This window comes from Salmo salar, chromosome 10, assembly GCF_965601325.2.
Source record: "Salmo salar chromosome 10, fSalSal1, whole genome shotgun sequence".
Lineage (NCBI taxonomy): Eukaryota > Metazoa > Chordata > Actinopteri > Salmoniformes > Salmonidae > Salmo > Salmo salar.
The window spans coordinates 67,542,727-67,569,025 of record NC_138300.1 but is presented as its reverse complement, the minus strand read 5'-3'; the positions used below and the strand labels follow the sequence as shown (position 1 = coordinate 67,569,025).

General features: G+C 41.7%; 1 protein-coding gene across 2 annotated transcripts in view; it reads right to left on the bottom strand.

The window, feature by feature from the left end:
* The window catches only part of si:dkeyp-19e1.3 (uncharacterized), a 131,052-nt gene that overhangs the window by 10,228 nt on the left and 94,525 nt on the right, over positions 1 to 26,299 (bottom strand). For both annotated transcript variants that reach the window (XM_082957123.1, XM_045688026.2), the window contains exons 9-12: positions 10,344 to 10,464; positions 10,081 to 10,175; positions 9,910 to 9,975; positions 9,699 to 9,798 (exon numbers count right to left, since the gene is read on the bottom strand). In XM_082957123.1, the coding sequence (XP_082813249.1) occupies positions 9,699 to 9,798; positions 9,910 to 9,975; positions 10,081 to 10,175; positions 10,344 to 10,464 (382 nt within the window). The remainder of the gene's footprint in view (positions 1 to 9,698; positions 9,799 to 9,909; positions 9,976 to 10,080; positions 10,176 to 10,343; positions 10,465 to 26,299) is intronic.

Here is a 26,299-nt window from a genome sequence, read left to right as displayed (position 1 = left end):
CTTAAAATAAAGTGGTGATCCTAACTGATCTAAGACAGGGAATTTTTTACTAGGATTAAATGGCAGAAATTGTGAAAAACTGAGTTTAAATGTATTTGGCTAAGGTGTATGTAAACTTCCGACTTCAACTGTATGTAAGAATGTGGTTCATTGACTATTGCTCAGCCTTCAAAACCATAGTACCCTCCAAGCTCATCATTAAGCTCGGGACCCTTGAGTCTGAACCCCAGCCTGTGCAATTGCATCCTGGACTTCCTGACGGGCCACCCCCAGGTGGTGAAGGTAGGAAACAACACCTCCACTTCGCTGATCCTCAACACAGGGGCCCCACAAGGGTGCGTGCTCAACACCTTCCTGTGCTCCCTGTTCAACCATGACTACGTGACTACGCACGACTGATTACCAACAATGACGAGACAGCCTACAGGGAGGAGGTGAGGGCCCTGGCAGAGTGGTGCCAGGAAAATAACCTCTCCCTCAACCAAACGAAGGAGCTGATCATGGACTTCAGGAAACAGCAGGTAGAGCACGCCCCTATCCACATCAACAGGACCACAGTGGAGAAGGTGAAAAGCTTCGAGATCCTCTGCCTACACATCACCGACGATCTGAAATGGTCCACCCAGACAGACAGTGTGGTGAAGGCGCAATAGCGCCTCAAACCTCAGGAGGCTGAAGAAATTTGGCTTGGCCCCCCCAAGACCCTCAAACTTTTACAGATGCACAATTGAGAGCATTCGGTCAGGCTGTATCACCGCCTGGTACAGCAACTGCACTGCCCGCAACCGTAAGGCTCTCCAGAGGGTGGTGAAGTCTGCCCAACGCATCAAAGGGGGCACACTGCCTGCCCTCAGGACACCTACAGCACCCAATATCACAGGAAGGCCAAAAAGATCATGAAGGACATCAACCACCCGAGCCACGGCCAGTCACCCTGCTACCATCCAGAAGGCGAGGTCAGTACAGGTGTATCAAAGCTGAGACAGAGAGACTGAAAAACAGCTTCTATCTCAAGGCCATCAGACTTAAATACCCATCACTAGCTGGCTACCACCTGTTTACTCAAACCTGCACCTTAGAGGCTCCTGCCCTATATACATAGATATGGAATCACTGGTCACTATCATAATGTTTACATACTGCTTTCCTCATTTCATATGTATATACTGTATTATATTTTACAGTATTTTAGTCAATGCCTCTCCGACATTGCTCGGCCTAATATTTATGCATTTCTTAACTCCCTTTTACTTTAGATTTGTGTGTATTGTTAGATATTACTGCACTGTTGGAGCTAGGAACACAAGCATTTCGCTACACCCGCAATAACATCTGCTAAATATGTGTATGTGACCAATACAATTTGATTTGATTTATAGTATAGCTTTACTCGGAATCCCTTTTATGTTATGAAACAGTCACTTTGGGTACAGGGTTGCAGATATGGCATATTGAAGGGTGAACAAACTGAACCGAATATTTGAATACTTAAAACGGTTCTGTATGGATCAGATGGTAAGAGTGCTGCGCTAGCAACGCCATGGTCGGGCTTTCAATTCCCACAGGGATCGCATAGTAAAAATGTTTGCACTGAACTTAGGGTACTGTAAATTGCTTTGGATAAAATCATCTGGTAAGTGGCATATACTGGACCAGTTTCCTGGACACAGATTAAGATTAATCCTGGACTAAAAAGCAAGCTCAATGGAGTATCTTTTTTAGTCGAGGACTAGCCTTAGGCTACAGCCACACTAAGACGCATGAATTTCGATGAAATTGTACACTGAACAAAAATATAAACGCACAACACTAAACAATTTCAAAGATTTTACTGAGTTACAGTTCATATAAGGAAATCAGCCAACTGAAATAAATTATTAAGGCCTTAAATATACTGCTATGTGAAAATAAAGGGAACACTTAAACAACACATCCTAGATCTGAATGAAAGAAATAATCTTATTAAATACTTTTTTCTTTACTTAGTTGAATGTGCTGACAACAAAATCACACAAAAATAATCAATGGAAATCCAATTTATCAACCCATGGAGGTCTGGATTTGGAGTCACACTCAAAATTAAAGTGGAAAACCACACTACAGGCTGATCCAACTTTGATGTAATGTCCTTAAAACAAGTCAAAATGGGGCTCAGTAGTCTGTGTGGCCTCCACGTGCCTGTATGACCTCCCTACAACGCCTGGGCATGCTCCTGATGAGGTGGCGGATGCTCTCCTGAGGGATCTCCTCCCAGACCTGGACTAAAGCATCCGCCAACTCCTGGACAGTCTGTGGTGCAACGTAGTGTTGGTAGATGGAGTGAGACATGATGTCCCAGATGTGCTCAATTGGATTCAGGTCTGGGGAATGGGCGGGCTAGTCCATAGCATCAATGCCTTCCTCTTGCAGGAACTGCTGACACACTCCAGCCACATGAGGTCTAGCATTGTCTTGCATTAGGAGGAACCCAGGGCCAACCGCACCAGCATATGGTCTCACAAGGGGTCTGAGGATCTCATCTCGGCACCTAATGGCAGTCAGGCTACCTCTGGCGAGCACATGGAGGGCTGTGCGGCCCCCCAAAGAAATGCCACCCCACACCATGACTGACCCACCGCCAAACCGGTCATGCTGGAGGATGTTGCAGGCAGCAGAACGTTCTCCACGGCGTCTCCAGACTCTGTCACGTCTGTCACGTGCTCAGTGTGAACCCTGCTTTCATCTGTGAAGAGCACAGGGCGCCAGTGGCGAATTTGCCAATCTTGGTGTTCTCTGTCAAATGCCAAACGTCCTGCACGGTGTTGGGCTGTAAGCACAACCCCCACCTGTGGACGTCGTGCCCTCATACCACCCTCATGGAGTCTGTTTCTGACTGTTTGAGCAGACACATGCACATTTGTGGCCTGCTGGAGGTCATTTTGCAGGGCTCTGGCAGTGCTCCTCCTTGCACAAAGGCGGAGGTAGCGGTCCTGCTGCTGGGTTGTTGCCCTCCTACGGCCTCCTCCACGTCTCCTGATGTACTGGCCTGTCTCCTGGTAGCGCCTCCATGCTCTGGACACTACGCTGACAGACACAGCAAACCTTCTTGCCACAGCTCGCATTGATGTGCCATCCTGGATGAGCTGCACTACCTGAGCCACTTGTGTGGGTTGTAGACTCCATCATATGCTACCACTAGAGTGAAAGCACCGCCAGCATTCAAAAGTGACCAAAACATCAGCCAGGAAGCATAGGAACTGAGAAGTGGTCTGTGGTCCCCACCTGCAGAACCACTCCTTTATTGGTGGTGTCTTGCTAATTGCCTATAATTTCCACCTGTTGTCTATTCCATTTGCACAACAGAATGTGAAATTTATTGTCAGTGTTGCTTCCTAAGTGATTTCACAGAAGTGTGATTGACTTGGAGTTACATTGTGTTGTTTAAGTGTTCCCTTTATTTTTTTGAGCAGTGTATATGGATTTCACATGACTGGGATGTGGATCAGAAAACCAGTCAGTATCTGGTGTGACCGCCTCATGCAGCGGGACACATCTTGTTCGCATAGAGTTGATCAGGCTGTTGTTTGTGGCCTGTGGAATGTTGTCCCAGTCCTCTTCAATAGCTGTGCGAAGTTGCTAGATATTGGCGGGAACTTGAACATGGTGTTGTACACGTCGATGAGTGAGTATGGAGGCCATGGAAGAACTGGGGCATTTTCAGATTCCAGGAATTGGGGTACAGATTCTTGCGACATGCATTATCACTCTGAAACATAAGGTGATGACGGCGGATGAATGGCACGACAGTGGAACAAAGAATTTCTTCACTGTATCTCTGTGTATTCAAATTACCCATCGATAAAATGCATTGTGTTCGTTGTCTGTAGCTTATCCCTGCCCATACCATTACCCCACTGCCACCATGGGGCACTCTGTTCACAACGTTGACATCGCACACACAACGCAATACATGTCGTCTGCCCGGTACAGTTAAAACCATCGAAGGTCAGCATTTGCCCACTGAAGTTGGTTACAATGCCGAACGGCAGTCCGGTCAAGACCCTGGTAAGGACGACGAGCACGCAGATGAGCTTCCATGAGACGGTTTCTGACAGTTTGTGTAGAAGTTCTTAGATGTGCAAACCCACAGTTTCATCAGCTGTCTGGGTGACTGGTGTCAGACAATCCCGCAGGTGAAGAAGTCGGTTGTGGAGGTCCTGGGCAGGTGTGGTTACACGTGGTCTGCGGTTGTGAGGCCGGTTGGACGTACTGCCAAACTCTCTAAAACAACGTTAGAGGGGGCTGATGGTAGAGAAATTAACATTCAATTCTCTTGGGGACATTCCTGCAGTCAGCATGCCAATTGCACGCTCCCCCAAAACTTGAGACATCTGTGGCATTGTGTTGTGTGACAAAACTGCACATTTTAGAGTGGCCTTTTATTGTCCCCAGCACAAGGTGCATCTGTATAATGATCATGCTGTTCAATCAGCTTCTTGATATGCCACACCTGTCAGGTTGATGGATTATCTTGGCAAAGGAGAAATGCTCACTAACAGGGATTTCCACTAGATGTTGGAACATTTCTGCGGGGATTTGCTTCCATTCAGCCACAAGAGCATTAGTGAGGTCAGGCACTGATGTTGGACGATTAGGCCTGGCTCGTAGTCGGCGTTCCAATTCATTCCAAAGGTGTTTGATGGGGTTGAGGTCAGCGCTCTGTGCAGGCCAGTCAAGATTTGACACCGATCTCAACAAACTACTTCTGTATGGACCTCGCTTTGTGAACGCGGGCATTGTTATGCTGAAACAGGAAAGGGCCTTCCACAAAATGTTGCCACAAAGTTGTAAGCACAGAATCGTCTAGAATGTCATTTTATGCAGTTGTGCTAAGATTTCCCTTCACTGGAACTAAGCCCGAACAATGAAAGACAGCCCCAGACCATTATTCTCCTCCACCAAACTTTACATTGTGGTAAGTAGCATTCTCCTGGCATCTGCCAAACCCAGATTCATCTGTCGGACTGCCAGATGGTGAAGCATGATTCATTACTCCAGAGAACACGCTTCCACTGCTCCAGAATCCAATGGCGGAGAGCTTTATACAACTCCAGCCGACGCTTGGCATTGAACATGGTGATCTTAAGCTTGTGTGCATGCGGCTGCTCGGCCTGGAAACCCTTTTCAATAAGCTCACGACCAACAGTTATTGTGCTGACGTTGCTTCCAGAGGCAGTTTGGAACTGGGTAGTGACTGTTGAAACCGAGGACAGATATTTTTTACGTGCTACGTGCTTCAGTGGTCCCGTTCTGTGAGCTTGTGTGGCCTACCACTCCGCGGCTGAGCCGTTGGTGCTCCTAGACGTTTCCACTTCACAATAACAGTACTTACAGTTGAGCGGGGCAGTTCTAGCAGGACATACATTTGACAAACTGATTTGTTGGAAAGGTGGCATCTTATGACGGTGCCCCATTGAAAGTCACTGAGCTCTTCACTAAGGCCATTCTACAGCCAATACTTGTCTATGGAGATTGCATGGCTGTGTGTTCGATTTGATACACCTGTTGGTTTTCACTTCCTCATTATGGGGTATTGTGTGTAGATTGACGAGGAAACATTTGTATTTAATCCATATTAGAATAAGGCTGTAACGTAACAAAATGTGGAAAAGGTGAACGTCTGAATACTTTCTGAATGCACTGTATTCCACATTTTGTTGTGTTACAGCCTAAATTCAAAATGTCTCACCAATCTACACATAATACCCCATAATGACAGTTAAAACATGTTTTTAGATTTTTTCAAATTTATTGGAAATGAAATACAGAAATATCTCATTTACATATGTATTCACACCCCATTTGCTATGACACTCCAAATTGACCTCAGGTTCATCCAATTTCCTTTGTTGATCCTTGAGATGTCACTGCAACTTGATTGATGTCCACCTGTGGCAAATTCAATTGTTTGGACATGATTTAGAAATTAACACACCTGTCTATATAAGGTCCCACAGCTGACAGTGCATGTCAGAGCAGAAACTGAAAGACTCAGAGCATAAGGCAAAATTTTCTATGGTCTGATGAGACAAAATGTAAAACTCTTTGGCCTGAATGCAAACATGCTTTTCAGCAGCAGTGACTGCGAGACTGGTAAGGATAAAGGGAACAATGAATGGAGCCAAATACAGGAAAATCCTTAACCTGCTTCAGATTGCAAACAACCTTAGATTGACTTCCCAACAGGACAATGACCCCAAGCACACAGCCAAAGCAATGCTGGAATGGTTTCAGAACAAGAATGTGAAAGTCCTTGAGTGGCCCAGCCAAAGCCAAGACTTGAACCCAACTGAAAATCTGTGGAAAGACAAAGATTGCTGTTCACCACCATCTAAACTAACGTCTAAACTAATTTCCACCAAAGGTGCTTCTACAAAGTATTTGTAATACATTTGCAAAAATGTCTGAAAACATGTTTCTCTTTGTCATTATGGGGTATGTATTGTGTGTACAGTCGTGGCCCAAAGTTTTGAGAATGACACAAATATTAATTTTCAAAGTCTGCTGCCTCAGTTTGTATGATGGCAATTTGCATATACTCCAGAATATTATGAAGAGTGATCAGATGAATTGCAAAGTCCCTCTTTGCCATGCAAATTAACTGAATCCCCCAAAAAACATTTCCACTGCATTTCAGTCCTGCCACAAAAGGACCAGCTGACATCATGTCAGTGATTCTTTCGTTAACACAGGTGTGAGTGTTGACGAGGACAAGGCTGGAGATCACTCTGTTATGCTGATTGAGTTTGAATAACAGACTTGAAGCTTCAAAAGGAGGGTGGTGCTTGGAATCATTGTTTTGGTTACCTGCAAGGAAACACATCTCGTCATCATAGCTTTGCACAAAAAGAGCTTCACAGGCAAGGATATTGCTGCCAGTAAGACTGCACCTAAATCAACCATTTATTGGATCATCAAGAACTTCAAGGAGAGCGGTTCAAATTGTTGTAAAGAAGGCTTCAGGACGCCCAAGAAAGTCCAGCAAGCGCCAGGACCGCCTCCTATAGTTCATTCAGCTGCAGGATCGAGGCACCACCAGTACAGAGCTTGCTCAGGAATGGCAGCAGGCAGGTGTGAGTGCATCGGCACGCACAATGAGGCGAAGACTTTTGGAGGATGGCCTGGTGTCAAGAAGGGCAGCAAAGAAGCCACTTCTCTCTAGGAAAAACATCAGGGACAGACTGATATTCTGAAAAATGTACAGGGATTGGACTGCTGAGGACTGGGGTAAAGTCATTTTCTCTGATGAATCCCCTTTCCGATTGTTTGGGGCATCAGGAAAAAGCTAGTCCGGAGAAGACAAGGTGAGCGCTACCATCAGTCCTGTGTCATGCCAACAGTAAAGCATCCTGAGCCCATTCATGTGTGGGGTTGCTTCTCAGCCAAGGGAGTGGGCTCACTTACAATTTTGCCTAAGAACACAGCCATGAATAAAGAATGGTACCAACACATCCTCCGAGAGCAACTTCTCCCAACCATCCAGGAACAGTTTGGTGACGAACAATGCCTTTTCCAGCATGATGTAGCACCTTGCCTTAAGGCAAAAGTGATAACTAAGTGGCTCAGGGAACAAAACATCGATATTTTGGGTCCTTGGCCAGGAAACTCCCTAGACCTTAATTCCATTGAGAATTTGTGGTCAATTCTCAAGAGGCGGTGGACAAACAAAAACCCACAAACTCCAAGCATTGATTATGCAAGAATGGGCTGCCATCAGTCAGGATGTGGTCCAGAAGTTAATTGACAGCATGCCAGGGCGGATTGCAGAGGTCTTGAAAAAGAAGGGTCAACACTGCAAATATTGACTCTTTGTATCAACTTCATGTCATTGTCAATAAAAGCCTTTGACACTTATGAAATGCTTGTAATTATACTTCAGTATTCCATAGTAACATCTGACAAAAATTCCTAAAGACACTGAAGCAGCAAACTTTGTGGAAATTAATATTTGTGTCATTCTCAAAACTTTTGGCCACGACTGTAGATGGGCGAGGGAGAATAAAATCTATTTAATCCAAAATTTAATCCAAAATATGGAATAAGTAAAGGTAAGTAAAGGTATGAATACTTCTTCTAGAGGCACTCTATGTAACCCCCCTAACCCTAGAGTAACTCTGCTGCTAAAAGATACTGGAGCAGTTTCCCAGACACGGATTAAGGGCGCAGAAACACTGGGATTTCGTGTCCGAGATTTTTTTTAAAGAGCCAATGATTTTTCAATAGGAGTCATCCTGATGAATGACAACAGAGATGCATTGTCCAAGAAAAATATTCACAAACGGTCCGTTTTCCTGGATTTTTTTGTTGTTATTCTTTCTCTCACTGTTCAAATAAACCTACCATTAAAATTATAGACTGATCATTTCTTTGTCAGTGGGCAAACGTACAAAATCCGCAGGGGATCAAATACTTTTTTCCCCTCACTGTATATACAAAATTAGTTGCCATGAGGTCGAAGAGCTCAGAGACAGGATTGTGTCGAGGCACAGATCTGGGGAAGGGTACCAAAACATTTCTGCAGCATCGAAGGTCCCCAAGAACACAGTGGCCTTCATCATTCATATATGGAAGAAGTTTGGAACCGCCAAGACTCTTCCTAGAGCTGGCCGCCCGGCCAAACTGGGCAATCGGGGGAGAAGGGCTTTGGTCAGGGAGGTGACCAGGAACCCACTGGTCACTCAGAGAGCTCGAGAAAGACCACCTTCTCTGCAGCACTCCACCAATCAGGCCTTTATGGTAGAGTGGCCAGACAGAAGCCACTCCTCAGTAAAAAGCACATGGAGCCCGCTTGGAGTTTGTCAAAAGGCACCTAAAGGATTCTCAGACCATGAGAAACAAGATTCTCTAATCTGACGACACCAAGATTTAACTCTTTGGCCTGAATGCCAAGCGTCATGTCTGGAGGAAACCTGGCACCAGCCCTACGGTGAAGCATGGTGGTGGCAGCATCTTGCTTTGGGGATGTTGTTCAGCGGCAGGGACTGGGAGACTGGTCAGGATTGAGGGAATGATGAATGGAGGAAAGTAGAGAGAGATCCTTGATGAAAACCTGCTCCAGAGCGCAAATGACCTGGACCCTAAGCACACCACCAAGACAACGCAGGAGTGGCTTCAGGGCAAGGTTCTGAATGTCCTTGAGTGGCCCAGCCAGAACCCGATCAAACATCTCTGGAGAGACCTGAAAATAGTTGTGCAGCGACGCTCCCCATCCAACCTGACAGAGCTTGAGAGGATCTGCAGAGAAGAATGGGAGAAACTCCCCAAATACAGATGTGCCAAGCTTGTAGCGTCATACCCAAGACTTCAGGCTGTTATCGCTGCCAAAGGTGCTTCAAAGTACTGAGTTAAGGGTCTGAATACTTATGTAAATGTGACATTTCTGCAAACATTTCTAAAAACCTGTTTTTGCTTTGTCATTATGGGGTATTGTGTGTCAATTGATGATGGAAAAAAAACTATTTAATCAACTTTAGAAGGCTGTACGTAAACAAAATGTTGAAAAAGTGAAGGGGTCTGAATACTTTGAATGCACTGTAAGTCAAGGGGTATGAAAACTTTCTGAAGGCACTGTAGTATGAACACCTCAATACATGACATATGACAAAATGTAATATGACCTCCAGTGTGTCGATTCTATCCTTCTCTGATGTCATACTCACTCTTGTGTATTTTGAGGGTGGTGTAGGCCATGGCTGTGAGTATCCTCTCTCCCTCTAGGATGTAGATGTCCCACAAGCGCAGGGTCAGGGTGAACGGGGTCTGTCGCCGAGACACACGTCAGAGGAGACATTTTGAAACTCTTGTAAATAAACATTAAAAGATGTTTGGATATAGTATTTTGGGTCATTGGTTCAAACATATGACTCTCACCCTATCTATGAAGCACTGCAGGAACCATTTAGTGGTGTATATTCCGTTGGACATCTGCTCTCTGTCCTACAGGCAATAGAAGAGTGAAACAGAGTTATTATTTTAGTATACTTACAGCCATGGCTTTCCAGAGAAAAAAGGATAACAACGCTAGGGAAATGCATTTCTCACCAGGTGTTTCTTTAGCTTAGGGAGGAGCTTGGACAGGATCTGCTCGTGGTGGGCCTGGTAGCGCTGCAGCTTGGGGAACCCAGGGATGAAGAATCCTACCACACACATACAGAGACAAAAAGAGAGAGGATGCATAGTTAGGAGCCATGTCAAGAATGTAAAATAAGAATGTAAACAAGGTCTATGACAGTAGTTCAGTAGCAACCTAACTAACTCCTTCACCCATCCTACATCCCTCTCTCTCCCTCTCCTCCCCTGCTCACCATGCATGGCGTGGTTGTTGTTTGTGAGGAGCTGGGACAGGGCCCAGAAGGCGTCCTCCTCGTTCAGGTACATGAGCAGGATGGCAGCGATCTGACTCATCCCCTGGCAGTAGCTCACCTCCTGAGGACAGGACAATAGATCTTTATTGTCCCTGAAGGACAACACGCTTGGAAAGCGGAGGGGTCATAGAACGTCAAAAAGTGAAATTGCTATTGACACCTTGCTTTTTTTGAGACAGCGTTGTATTTGCTAACAAAGAGATTTGGTTAATTAAGGCCGGCACCACAGGCACTACTGACATTTGTGACTCGATTCAGGAGACTAGGCGCATGTCGCAAGTCACGACTTCACAGGAGAGCCGTTTGAACGTAATTTTTTTATTTTTTATTATCAAAATGCATATTTTGGCAGAAATGCCTTCTTGAACATTCCATGTTTCTTAATAAAAAAACTTGTATGCCACCTGTAAATATGAATAAAATTGTTAAATTACGAGCCGTGTTGGTTAAGCCACAGAAAAAGTTAGCAACCTTCCCACTAGCCATGATTGGCTGAGATAATGAGTGGGCTGGACATACCGAGAGAGGAGTTTCAATTGGTCTGCCATAGAAGCTCGTCAGTCTGTGTTGGTAATCCTGTCGAACGCAGCTTTTAAAAAAACATATTGTGTAGTGGAGCTGCTTAAATGTGGCTCTCCACTTTCTGGAGGATCAAGTTATGAAATCAGTGGAATTAGAGTATGATAGCTAGAGATGGAGAAAACACCCGTCTCTGGATTACGTCTTCAAACTAAGGGAAACCGTGGCATAGCATTCCTGACAGGGAGACGCGTCCATGCACAATGATGTATATAGGTAAGATAGCTAGCTACATTTTCAGATATTACACGTTTTCTAATTTTGACAGAAAGTGGTTTCATTTCAAGCTAAAGTGTACAGTTAGCTAGCTAGCTAACGTTAGCTGGCTGGCTCCCTAGCTGATGTTATTATTCGTTTCCCAGAGCCATTTGCTGTTCTAGTTAGAGCCTAATGTTAGCTAGCCATTGAACATCGTTGGTTAGCTCCCAACACTGTGGCATTTTTGGCACTGTTCATTGTTGTTTAACTAGCTAACGTTAGCTGGCTGGCTCGTTAGCTAACGTTATGTGACGTGTGTGAACTTACACTTTGTTTACCTAGCTAGGTACATTGCTTACCTAGCTGGCAAGTTATATGTCTTAAGCTAAAGTGTACTGTTAGCTAGCTAAGGTTAGCTAGCTAAGGTTAGCTGGCTGACGCTGTTTATTGTTTAACTAGCTAACGTTGGCTGGCTGACTCGTTAGCTAACATTACGTGATGTGTGTACAACACCCGTTGAATATGGCCGGTGTCAGTAAACGTCTTTAAAAAAACATAATGAAATTGTTGCCAGCAGAGCTGGTTAGGCTGTTTTCATGTTATCCAGTGGTAAACAAATCATCGGCCAGAGCGGCAAGTCTGCGCTTCGATAGCGAAACGAGATGGGTGGGGCTAAAGCTTAGGCTGACGGTGTGAACAATGCTGAATGGGTGTAGACAAAGAAGAGCTCTTCACTAGATAGCAAAACATTCACAGGCGATTTTTTCAAAAGAGCTGTGTTACCTACACATACTGACCAGCTCATATTATAGACAGAAGCTTGCTACACGGCAGACCAATCCGAACTCATCTCTCAGCATGTCCAGCCCACTCATTATCTCAGCCAATCAGGGCTAGCGGGAAAGTTGCTGACTTTTTCCATGGCTAAACCAACTAGGCTCGTAATTTAACAACTTTATTCATATTTACAGATGGCATACAAGTTTGTTATTAAGGAACATGAAAGTTCATATTCCAGAAGGCATTTCTGCCAAACAAAGCATTTTGATAAAATAAAAGTTAACGTTCAAATGGCGCTCCTGTGAAGTAGAGATGCGCGACATACGCCTAGTTTCCTGAAACGAGTCATATTTTTGTTTCACTACATTTTTTCCCCTAAGAAAAACAACAGTTTTAGTAAGTAATTAGCTACAGTCCAGTTACAACTACTTTTTTTTTGTGGGCGCAGGAAGAGCAATTCTTACACTATTGTTCTAAATTCAATCACTCTTCTTCTTCATCCTCATCATTCAGTTCATTCAAATTCAATTGTAATACATTTTGTATGTACTCCAAAGGGATAACTTGAAATAACATGACATACAGTAGGTTAAGTAAATCATCAAAATAAAAATGTGATTATTTATTAGCCGAGTGGATATCAGTATTTTAGGCACATGTGAATTAGGCCTCATGTAAAATCAGTCAAAAGCGCAAGAGATACTGTTTGCATGACAACAGGTGCTGTTAGATTACAATATAATTTATCTGCCAGTTTGGAACAGTGTAAACAATAGTAAATAAAGTATAAGTAATAACAGAGAGTCTGTTCTAATGAAAACAAATTGTAAAGCCTTTAATACAGCATAGCAAAGTTTAAAAACAGACGGTTTTGTGAAATTGCTTTATCCAACATTTTGCAGTTGCATGAGGCTTGGTGGTCACATAATCAGTAGTAGGGCTGGGCGATTTGGCCAAAATATTATATCACGGGATTGAATAATAGTTTTTTAATAATAAAAGTTCTACATTTCCTTTATGAGTAGTGAGTGATCCTAGGGTGGCAACACATACATTCTAAGTGATTTCAATGAGTCTTTCTCCATTCTGATTGTTTTATACTGTTCAATTCAACTTCAACCAAACAAATTTCATCACATTTATCATTTCTGCATTTCCTGCACTCAATTGCAGTGGTGGAAAAAGTACACAATTGTCAATTACTCAAGTAAAAGTCACCCAGTAAAATACTACTTGAGTAAAAGTCTAAAAGTATTTGGTTTTAAATATACTTAAGTATCAAAAGTAAATGTAATTGACAAAATGTACTTAAGTATCAAAAGTATAAATCATTTAAAATTCCTTATATTAAGCAAACCAGATGGCACCATTTTTTTTTTTTTTTACGGATAGCCAGGGGCACACTCCAACACTCAGACATAATTTACAAACAAAGCATGTGTGTTTAGTGAGTCCTCCAGATCAGAGGCAGTAGACGGCCAGGGATGTTCTCTTGACAAGTGCGGGAATTGGACCATTTTCTTGTCCTGCTAAGCATTCAAAATGTAACAAGTACTTTTAGGTGTCAGGGAAAATTGTATGGAGTACAAAGTACAGTATTTTCTTTAGGAATGTAGTGAAGTAAAAGTAAAAGTTGCCAAATAAAAATAAAGTAAAGCACAGATACCCCCAAAAACCTTTACACCACTGCTCAATTGAGATCATTTCCACACTGTTACGTAGGGCTGCACGATATGGGCAAATAATCTAGGACATATTTTTAACCAAATGTTGCACTTGCGATTTGACTTGCGAATTAGAGCAAAACTGTTGGAATCATGGAAATAGAATGACTATTCTAATTCTATAGTTAGAATATAATAGTAGGCACTTTGAATACAGTGTTATTTGACATGACAATTAATTAAAATGCCAGGGAGGAGTTATTGTGACAGGGTAGGAACTAAAGTGTTGATAAGTGTTTCCTAGGGGACCCTATAAGCTTTGGCTACATTGCATGTTCTCTCTTTGCTACTTCATGTAGCTAACATATTCTTGCTTCATGTAGCTAACATACATCAATAAGGGGATCATAGATTTCACCTGGTCAGTACGTCATGTAAAGAGCAGGTGTTCCTAATATTTTGTACATTCAATGTACAAAGATGGTGATTGGGTCTAAATAGGCATTTGATAGTCTACATTTAGTGTACTTTTCTTTAACTGCCATATCCCGAAAGTCAGACCCTTCTGACACGCCAACACATTTTCTTCAGCTTCAGAAGCATCTGCATTCACCTAATTTTGTGTAGTTATCCTTAGATATATTGTACAGACTTGCCGGGAGGAAATTGTTTATATGTTGTACATTTATTGTAGATAACATTTTCTTTGGAAAAATGCACCACAATGCACCTTACATACATATCTTTAGTATTTTACAGATAGAAAGATGAACAAAGTTTTTATCCACAATCTGCTCTGGACAAGTTCGGTCCTGGTGTGTCTTGACAAAATGAAACCAAAATATTTAGGCTGACCTTATCCAGTGTCCAGAAAAATTGATTTGTGGGATATGCAAATATGTGCATATTTAATGATATTGCCTCATTTGCATATTTAAATATACAAAAAAGTATTATATTTGTGTCTACATTCAACTGGTAAAAGTGGATTGCGAGATGATTAAGGGGGGGAAAAATTACCCCATGAGGGTGTGGTGCCTGGTCTTAACAGAAAATCTGTCAAAAACAAACAGCCTTATGTTGTCTCAGAGAATCACGTTTGTTTATTTTCCGAGCGTAAAAGTATGGCCACTACAGAATCTTAGCGTCAGGTGCCAATGTGAGTCAACATAACATTTCAGTAAACATACTGTAGCTACTTAAATAACACACATTCTAAATCGTGCCAATCAGGTTCATAGACCTAGGTCATCAATCTTAGTCTGCGTACCAGACTTGTTTGTGCTATCATTCCATTCCTACATTGATAGCACAACAGGTCGGGTACCCAGGTTACATCAAACTAGCACTTGGGGAAAGAAACCTACAGTATATTAAATTATGGTTACCTTGAGAAGCTAGTTAGAGATTCTCTGTTTTCTCCGCATACCTTCCGCATCCCTTTCCAAATACCAAATTCTCTTCCTCCCTCTATCTCCTCCCTCTCCATTCCCTCTTCAGTTGACCCAGTTTCAGACTTGCAGCAAAAGGAGGACAGAAAGCACATGGGTCATTTCTGTTGGTCTTGAGAACTCTACCACACAGGAACCATACACACTCCAAAACCTGTGTGTGTGAGAGAGAGAGCAAGAGAGAGAGGAGAGATTTGTGCATGTGTGTGCCAATATGAGAATGTGTGTGTCCACTGCCCATCTGAGTGTGTGTATGTCTCAGGGATGCAAACTGGTGAGGGCCCAAAAAGGTGACTTTTTTTCTTGCACCGAAACATGCAGAAAATTCCTGTTAGGGGGAAATGCAGGTTTTAACTAATTAAACAACAAAGAATATGATCTACATGATCAGTCTCTGTGTGTAAAATAAAGTGGTTAATGTGAACCTAACTTACAGCTAAAAAATGTAAATAAAGCAATCCAATGTTATTTGTTGCCTAGACTTTACTGCAAATGACACTGAAGTCTAGAGAAAAAAAAAACAATGCACTAATATTGCAGTTAGCCATGACAAACTTTATAATATAATGCTTGTGACCACACACACCTAAATATTGCACATGGGGAAAAAAACATCTTAAAGTAGAAATAGAATGAAACAAACAGGCATTCTATTTTTGCTCTATTATAGTGGCCACTATAGTAGACATCGATTTTAATATATATTTTTTTTAACCTTTATTTAACTAGGCAAGTCAGTTAAGAACAAATTCTTACTTGCAATGACGGCCGACACCGGCCAAACCCGGACGACGCTGGGCCAATTGTGAGCCGCCCTATGGGACTCCCACTCACGGCCGGTTGTGACAGCCTGGAATCGAACCAGGGTGTCTGTAGTGAGGACTCATGCACTGAGATGCAGTGCCTTAGACCGCTGTGCCACTCGTGAGCCCAAATGCACAAGGCTGCATGTGTGCAAAAATACACACACACACAAAGTACTGTCAAGTTCAATGCAACAAAAGCAATATCTTTGGGCTACACTGCAGGTTATTTACATTGTACACTTTCTGCCTGTGGACATCTGTTCTACAATGTGCCAGCAGCAGAGCATGAGCCCTTTGTTGGCATAATTGATCTCTTTCAGGCAGAGAGTACACCTGGCATACACCTTTTTATTCACTGTATTGAAAAAGTGAGAAAGAGGGAAAGTGTGTGGTGTACCTTTCACGTCTATAGCGGCATCCAGCTTAAGCCAGGCCCAGCTACACTTGATCCCTGAATCCACTTGTTTAACAAGCAACACCTAATTTTCACCTAATTCTCTCATTCTGAAAATTAACCACATATTGTAGAGGGAAAACAGTTCACAGATAGTAGTTAGTCCGTTAGCTAGTCAACATTTCACAGATTGCCAGGGTCCAGTAAGCAACTAACGTACACTCACTCACTTTTGTACATCGCGCTGGTCCGTACAATTTACCTTATTTTAGCGGCCAAAAAAACGTAATACTTCCAGATCAACTGTAATATCAATACCAATGTAAAGCACAATTTCTCCCCTTTCCAACAAAATCAATGACGAGACCTTCATGATGCCCATCTCTGCATGATTCAAGAAGGCAATGAGCTCTGTCGGGTCTTTTTAAAAATGGCGAGTGGGGAAGCTAAACGTATTGCGTGATAGTGAGAGATGTCGTGTGGGGAAACTTATCACCTTACCGCCTCTAAAATGTAAATAAAACACTATAAAGAGTTTATATAATGTGTCATTACATACCTATTTGAAGGTTTGTGTCGAATTTGAATCGGGTTTTTATAGGGCGGTGCTAAAGTGTTTTTGAGAGTCATGATAGCGGCTTTTGAGCGGCTTTTGAGAGTCATGATAGCTTGCAGTGATGACGCAAAAAATGACTAGGTATCACCCCTTTTACCCTGTCCCTTACTTGTTTTTAAACGGTGAGAGAAGTGCTACACCTGGTGGAGAGAGGCTGTAAGATAGAATTAGTTGCTTTATGCGTGCTGTACGTTACGCCATGACACGTCACGATGTAACCTACAGCGTCGGAGGGGTCAGTTTTTTCAACTTTTCTCCAATACTATAGAGCCATTACCATGTCAATCAACGCTTGAATAGAAACGTAGTTCACACCCCAGATTTTGATGTCAACAGTCCCTACAGTCCCATTAGTTTTTGCAGCCTCGTTTGAATGTCGCGGTTGCGCACAATTGTACGGAATGGGGTTAGCGTACGTTAATGTGTTATAACTTGAGGAATGGCAAGGAGTCGTAACGTTATACCAGTTAATACTATAGCGAATTGGTTAGGTTGCTAATGTTAGCTCATCTGATGTAACTTTAGCTAGCTAAAGTTAGCTGTATGACTTTATTAGCCAGCTAATTTCACACCATAAACTAAATTATTTGATCGGTTAAGTTGGCTAATGTTGCTCAACATTTCTCTGGCTAGCTATCGGAGAAATCGATCCAGCTCACAAGATAACGTTACTTAACTTCTTTGGGATAGGGGGCAGTATTTTCAAGGCCGGATAAAAAAACGTACCCGATTTAATCTGGTTACTACTCCTGCCCAGAAACTAGAATTGTGTTTGTGAGTATAACAGAACTCATATGGCAGGCCAAAACCTGAGAAGATTCCATACAGGAAGTGCCCTGTCTGACAATTTGTTGTCCTTCTGTTGCATCTCTATCAACATTACAGCATATGTGCTGTAACGTGACACTTTCTAAGGCTTCCATTGGCTCACTAAAGACGCCAGAAAGTGGAATGGGGTGTCTGCTGTCTCTGGGCGAAGTACAGCAGCAGAGTTTGTAAGTGGTCAGCCTGGGGACAGTGAGACTGAGATGCGCGGTCACGAGACTTCTCCATTTTTTTCTTTCAGCCTTTGAATGAATACAACGTTTCCCGGTTGGAATATTATCGCTATTTTACGAGAAAAATAGCATAAAAATGTATTTTAAACAGCGTTTGACATGCTTCTAAGTACGGTAATGGAATATTTTGACATTTTTTGTCACAAAATGCGCTCGCGCATTACCCTTCGGATAGTGACCTGAACGCACGAACAAAACGGAGGTATTTGGATATAACTATGGATTATTTGGAACCAAAACAACATTTGTTGTTGAAGTAGAAGTCCTGGGAGTACATTCTGATGAAGAACAGCAAGGTAATCAAATTTTTGTAATAGTAATTCTGAGTTTAGTGAGCCCCAAACTTGGTGGGTGTCTGTGATGGCCGAGCTATGTACTCAGAATATTGCAAAATGTGCTTTCGCCGAAAAGCTATTTTAAAATCTGACATAGCGTTTGCATAAAGGAGGTCTGTATCTATAATTCTTAAAATAATTGTTATGTATTTTGTCAACGTTTATGATGAGTAATTTAGTAAATTCACCGGAAGTTTTCGGTGGGTATGCTAGTTTTGAACATCACATGCTAATGTAAAAAGCTGTTTTTTTTTTATAAATATGAACTTGATTGAACATAACATGCATGTATTGTATAACAATGTCCTAGGAGTGTCATCTGATGAAGATCAAAGGTTAGTGCTGCATTTAGCTGTGGTTTGGGTTTATGTGACATAATATGCTTGCTTGGAAAATGGCAGTTTGATTATTTGTGTCTATGTACTCTCCTAACATAATCTAATGTTTTGCTTTCGCTGTAAAGCCTTTTTGAAATCGGACAATGTGGTTAGATTAACGAGAGTCTTATCTTTAAAATGGTGTAAAATAGTTGATTGTTTGAGAAAATTGAATTGTGGTATTTTAGTTGTTTTTTTATTTCGTGCCGTGCGATGCCATTGGCTAGGGGTTCTGCAGGCGGAACGGGGTTCCGCTAGCGGAACATCTGTCCTCAACAGGTTAACCTCTCTTGGGTAGGGGGCAGTATTTTGACATTTGGATGAAAAGCATGCACAAAGTAAACTGCCTGTTACTCAGGCCCAGAAGCTAGGATATGCATATAAGTGGTAGAAAGCACTCTAAAGTTTCTAAAACGGTTCGAAATATGTCTGTGAGTATAACAGAACTGATATGGCAGGCGAAACCCCGTGGACAAACCATCCCAATTTTTTTTTATCAGGCTACTCCTATTTTCAATGGCTATCACTTTTATTTTAACCTGTTGGGGCTAGGGGGCAGTATTTTCACGGCTGGATAAAAAAACGTACCCGATTTAATCTGGTTACTAATCCTACCCAGTAACTAGAATATGCATATACTTATTATATATGGATAGAAAACACCCTAAAGTTTCTAAAACTGTTTGAATGGTGTCTGTGAGTATAACAGAACTCATTTGGCAGGCAAAACCCTGAGACAGATTCTGACAGGAAGTGGATATCTGATGTGTTGTATTACCTTTAAACCTATGCCATTGAAAAACACAGGGGCTGAGGAATATTTTGGCACTTCCTATTGCTTCCACTAGATGTCACCAGCCTTTACAAAGTGTTTTGAGTCTTTTACTGTGAGATCTGACCGAACAAGAGCCATGGAACGGTGATGGCCGATTAGACTCTGGCGCGCGAGTTCATGTTGGGTACCCTCGTTCCAATACGTTATAAAAGAGAATGCATTCGTCCACCTTGAATATTATTCATGTTCTGGTTAAAAAAGGCCCTAATGATTTATGCTATACAACGTTTGACATGTTTGAACGAACGTAAATATATTTTTCCCCCTCGTTCATGAAGTGAAGTCCGGCGGGCTTAGATCATGTGCTAACAAGACGGAGATTTTTGGACATAAATGATGAGCTTTTTTGAACAAAACTACATTCGTTATGGACCTGTGATACCTGGAAGTGACATCTGATGAAGAGAATCAAAGGTAATGGATTATTTACATAGTATTTTCGATTTTAGATCTCCCCAACATGGCGGCTAGTCTGTATCGCAACGCGTATTTTTCTGGGCGCAGTGCTCAGATTATTGCAAAGTGTGATTTCCCAGTAAGGTTATTTTTAAATCTGGCAAGTTGATTGCGTTCAAGAGATGTAAATCTATAATTCTTTAAATGACAATATAATATTTTACCAATGTTTTCTAATTTTAATTATTTAATTTGTGACGCTGACTTGACTGCCGGTTATTGGAGGGAAACGATTTCCTCAACATCAATGCCATAGTAAAACGCTGTTTTTGGATATAAATATGAACTTGATAGAACTAAAAATGCATGCATTGTCTAACATAATGTCCTAGGAGTGTCATCTGATGGAGATTGTAAAAGGTTAGTGCATCATTTTAGCTGGTTTTATGGTTTTGGTGACCCTGTCTTTGAATTGACAAAACATTACACACAGCTATTGTCAATGTACTCTCCTAACATAATCTAACTTTATGCTTTCGCCGTAAAACCTTTTTGAAATCGGACAACGTGGTTAGATTAAGGAGATGTTATCTTTCAAAGGGTGTAAGATAGTTGTATGTTTGAAAAATTTGAATTTTGACATTTATTTGGTTTCAAATTTGCCGCTCTTGAAATGCACCTGCTGTTGATGGAGTGCACCACGGGGGGGACGCTAGCGTCCCACCTAGCCCATAGAGGTTAAGGCCAAGTCCTCCCAGATTGCAGTTCCTAGGGCTTCCACTAGATGTCAAAAGTCTTTAGAAAGAGTTTCAGACTGGTTTTTGGAAAAATGAGCCAGAAATTGTCGTTTTTCTAAGTGGCTTCCATTTTGCCTGTAGTGTTTCCAAGCGAGTGGAAGAGAGTGCGTTCTTTGGTATTTTTCTCCGGTAAAGACAATAACGTATCTTTCTTGGGTAGGGGGCAGTATTTTGACGTCCGGATGAAAAGCGTGCCCATAGTAAACTGCCTGCTACTCAGGCCCAGAAGGTAGGATATGCATATTATTAGTAGATTAGTATAGAAAACACTCTGAAGTTTCTAAAACTGTTTGAATGATGTCTGTGAGTATAACAGAACTCATATGGCAGGCAAAAACTTGAGAAAAAATCCAACCAGGAAGTGTGGATATCTGAGGTTTGTAGTTTTTCAAGTGATTCCCTATCCAATATACTGTGTCTGTGGGGTCATTTTGCACTTCCTAAGGCTTCCACTAGATGTCAACAGTCTTTAGAACGTTGTTTCATGCTTCTACTGTGAATGTGGAGAGAATAAGAGCATATGGAGTCAGATGACTGAGAAAATGACATGAGCTCAATCGCACGCGCAGCCGTGAGAGTTAGGTGTGTTCTTTTTCATTTCTGAAGACAAAGGAATCGTCCGGTTGGAATATTATGGAAGATTTATGATAAAAACATCCTAAAGATTGATTCTATACATCGTTTGACATGTTTTTACGAACTGTAATAGAACTTTTTTGACTTTTCGTCTGAACTTACTGCGCAAGCACAGTGCATTTGGATTACTCAACTGAACGCACGAACAAAATTAAGGTATTTGAACATAAAAATTAACTTTATTGAACAAAACAAACATTTATTGTGGAACTGGGATTCCTGGGAGTGCATTCCGATGAAGATCAAAGGTAAGTGAATATTTATAATGTTATTTGTGACTTCTGTTGACTCCAAAATGGCGGGTATCAGTTTTGATGTCTGAGCGCTGTACTCAGATTATTGCAAAGTTTGCTTTCGCTGTACAGCTTTTTTGAAATCTGACACAGCGGTTGCATTAAGGAGAAGTTTATCTATAATTCTGTGCATAACACTTGTATCTTTTATCAAAGTTTATGATGAGTATTTCTGTAAATTGATGTGCTCATTCACCGGTAGTTTTGGAGGCAAAACATTTCAGAACATTACACACCAATGTAAAATGGGGTTTTTGCATGTAAATATTTACTTTATCGAGCAAAACATACATGTATTGTGTAACATGAAGTCCTATGAGTGCCATCTGATGAAGATCAAAGGTTAGTGATTCATTTTAGCTGTATTTTTGTTTTTTTGTGACGCCTCTCCTTGCTTGGAAAATGGCTGTGTGGTTTTTCTTGTTTAGGTGCTGTCCTAACATAATCTAATGTTATGCTTTCGCTGTAAAGCCTTTTTGAAATCGGACAGTGTGGTTGGATTAACGAGAAGATTATCTTTAAAATGGTGTATAATACTTGCATGTATGAGAAAATGGAATTATGAGATTTTTGTTGTTTTGAATTTGGCGCTCTGATTTTCCACTGGCTGTTGTCAAAATCAATCCCGTTAACGGGATAAGAATGGGAAGGGGTCCCCTAGAGGTTAAGGATACATAAATGATGGGGTGGATAAAATATATGTATATTTTTTTTAATTATTGGAGTAAGGACAGTGGATTTATCATTAGTTTGGTTTATAATTAATACTTTTGGATGATTAAGATGTAGCATAGTGAATGCTAATGAAATGTACACTTTCTTTTCCAGAAGAGCAGAGGGTTTCATCATCTCACTTTGGAATATTCCCCGAGACTGTGGTCTTGGGGAGAGCAGTTAGTGATATTCGGCAGTTTTAAGTTTAAAAGTATCTGGATTAGGCCATAAATGGAGTTCCCAGATAATTAAGGCCAGTTCATGTGTGTGTCTTTGACCTACGGTTTGCCACAAACACACACCAGCATGCACATACAACTTACCGGTTATGAAAATGAGTTACTGGTGTTAAGAATGGGATTTATTGTGTGGGGTCTTTTCAATTTGGTTTTAAATTGGGTATGCAGAATGATGGAAATCTTGAAATGTTTTTAAATGGTTTCTGAAAGACAGGGAAAGGAAATACTTATGGTGTTGAATAGCCTGTATCCTGACTTTCTGGTGAGGCCTGATCAATCTCACTAGAAATGATTGAGACAGGTGGGATTTAATTATAATATGAATGAGAGACACCAGTCTCTAGTCTATTTTACCATTACCTTATGCAATACCATTATTTCCTTATGTAGTTATCAAGAGTTGTAATTCTAAGTTGGTTATTGAAATGTGTTTCTTTTTTGAGTTGACATGCAGTGTTCATCACGATGTGAATCATGGGTTCAAAAGGGAAATTACCAGTTCCCTGGGGCCCTGGCCCTTGCGTATATACACAAATGTATTTTGTTCAGTCTGCATATAGAAGGGAAATAAATGTTAATAAGGGATGAGTTACTCCAAATGGATTGTGATGTGTATTGCTGATTTCATTTTTGTTTCGATACAAATTTCACCAGATTGGGGCCTGCTGGATTGTTGGGATTTTCTTCAATAGGTTAGAGTTCTAACTCCCTGATCTGGTAACTCTGGAGAGGTCGCCAGTAAAATGGTGGGAAAAATGGACTAGACAGACTGCTGGTGGAGCCTCAGGTGAGAAACTGTGTACGTGGGAAAAATGTATTAATTTATTTGGATATTGGGACATTAAATGTGACAGGCAAGAGTTACATATTTGCCGTTGGGAAGATAAGCTGTAACTAGAGGTCGACCGATTAATCGGAATGGCCGAATAATTAGGGCTGATTTCAAGTTTTCTTCATAACAATCGGTAATCGGTATTTTTGGCCACCACAATTTTTTTTACACCTTTATTTAACTAGGCAAGTCAGATTAAGAACACATTCTTATTTTCAATGACGGCCTAGGAACGGGGGTTAACGGCCTTGTTCAGGGGGGATTCGGGGATTCGTTTTTGCAACCTTCTGGTTACTAGTCCAATGCTCTAACCACCTGCCTTACATTCACTCCACGAGGAGCCTGCATGGCAGGCTGACTACCTGTTACGCGAGGGCAGCAAGAAGCAAAGGTAAGTTGCTAGCTAGCATTAAACTTATCTTATAAAAAACTATCAACCTTAACATAATCACTAGTTAACTACACATGGTTGATGATATTACTAGTTTATCTAACGTGTCCTGCGTTGCATATAATCGATGCGGTGCCTGTTAATTTATCTTTGAATTACAGCCTACTTCGACAAACGGGTGATGATTTAACAAGCGCATTTGCGAAAAAAGCACTGTCGTTGCACCAATGTACCTAACCATAAACATCAATGCCTTTCTTTAAAATCAATAAACAAGTATATATTTTTAAACCTGCATATTTAGTTACTATTGCCTGCTAACATGAAATTGTGTCACTGCTCTTGCGTTCATTGCCTGGCTCGTTGCGAACTAATTTGCCAGAATTTTACGTAATTATGACATACCATTGAAGGTTGTCCAATGTAACAGGAATATTTAGACTTAGGGATGCCACCCGTTAGATAAAATACGGACCGGTTCAGAATTTCACGAAAGAAAAAAATCATTTTTTTTTCGAGATGATAGTTTCCGGATTCGACCATATTAATGACCTAAGGCTCGTATTTCTGTGTGTTTATTATATTATAATTAAGTCTATGATTTGATAGAGCAGTCTGACTGAGCGGTGGTAGGCACCAGCAGGCTCGTAAGCATTCATTCAAACAGCACTTTCGTGCGTTTTGCCAGCCGCTTTCGCAATGCATTGCGCTGTTTATGACTTCAAGCCTGTCAACTCCCAAGATTAGGCTGGTGTAACCGATGTGAAATGGCTAGCTAGTTAGCGGGTGCGCGCTAATAGCGTTTCAAACGTCACTCGCTCTGAGACTTGGGAGTGGTTGTTCCCCTTGCTCTGCATGGGTAACGCTGTTTCGAGGGTGGCTGTTGTCGATGTGTTCCTGGTTCGAGCCCAGGAAGGAGCAAGGAGAGGGACCGAAGCTATACTGTTACACTGGCAATACTAAAGTGCCTATAAGAACATCCAATAGTCAAAGGTATATGAAATACAAATCATATAGAGAAATAGTCCTATAATAACTACAACATAAAACTTCTTACCTAGGAATATTGAAGACTCATGTTAAAAGGAACCACCAGCTTTCATATGTTCCCATGTTCTGAGCAAGGCACTTAAACGTTAGCTTTCTTACATGGCACATATTGCACTTTTACTTTCTTCTCCAACACTTTGTTTTTGCATTATTTAAACCAAATTGAACATGTTTCATTATTTATTTGAGGCTAAATTGATTTTATTGATATATTATATTAAGTTAAAATAAGTGTTCCTTCAGTATTGTTGTAATTCTCATTATTACAAAAAAATGTAAAATAAAAAATAAATAAAAATATCGGTTGATTAATCGGTATTGGCTTTTTTTGGTCCTCCAATAATCGGTATCACGTTGAAAAATCATAATCGGTCAACCTCTAGCTGTAACGCTATCTGAAGAAGAACCAATGAAGACACGCTAGAAGGATAGGTGCCAGGAGAAAGAGGGGTGGTCAACCGTGCTCGTAACTGTTCAGTTGGGGTGACAGGTTTATTGAGGAAGGTCTACACACTGTGAAATGTATAGCAATTCTGACTAAGAATGCATGGGACAAATGCGGGTTGTAATGAGCAGAGTTATTACCAGCAATAAAAGTTCCCGTTTGTAAATGTACATTCTAACTGTGATAATTTCACGGTCGAATCGTACTAAGATAGAATCGTACTACACCGGTTCCGACGCTCATCAGATGTGGCAGGGCTTTCAAACTATTACAGAGGGAAGCACAGCCGAGAGCTGCCCAGCGACACGAACCTACCAAACGAGCTACATAACTTCTATGCTCGCTTTGATGTAAGTAATACTGAAACATGCATGAGAGCATCAGCTGTTCCGGATGACTGTGTGATAACACTCTCCGCAGCAGATGTGTGTAAGACCTTTAAACAGGTCAACATACACAAGGCCGCAGGGCCAGACAGTGCCAGGACGTGTACTCCGAGAATGCGCTGACCAACTGCCAAGTATCTCCACAGACATTTTCAACCTCTCCCTGTCGGAGTCTGTAATACCAACATGTTATAAGCAGACCACCGTAGTCCCTGTGCCCAAGAACACCTGCCTAAATGACTACCGATCCGTAGCACCCACGTCTGTAGCCAAGAAATGCTTTGAAAGGCTGGTCATGGCTCACATCAACACCATTATCCCAGAAACCCTAGACCCACTCCAATTTGCATACCACCACAACAGATCCACGATCATGCAATCTCTATTGCACTACATACTGCCCTTTCACACATGGACAAAAGGAACACCTATGTGAGAATGCTATTCATTTACAACAGCTCAGCGTTCAACACCATAGTGCCCTCAAAGCTCATCACTAAGCTAAGGACCCTGGGACTAAACACCTCCCTCTGCAACTGGATCCTGGACTTCCTGACGGGCCGCCCCCAGGTGGTAAGGGTCGGTAACAACACATCTGCCATGGGGACCCCTCAGGGGTGGGTG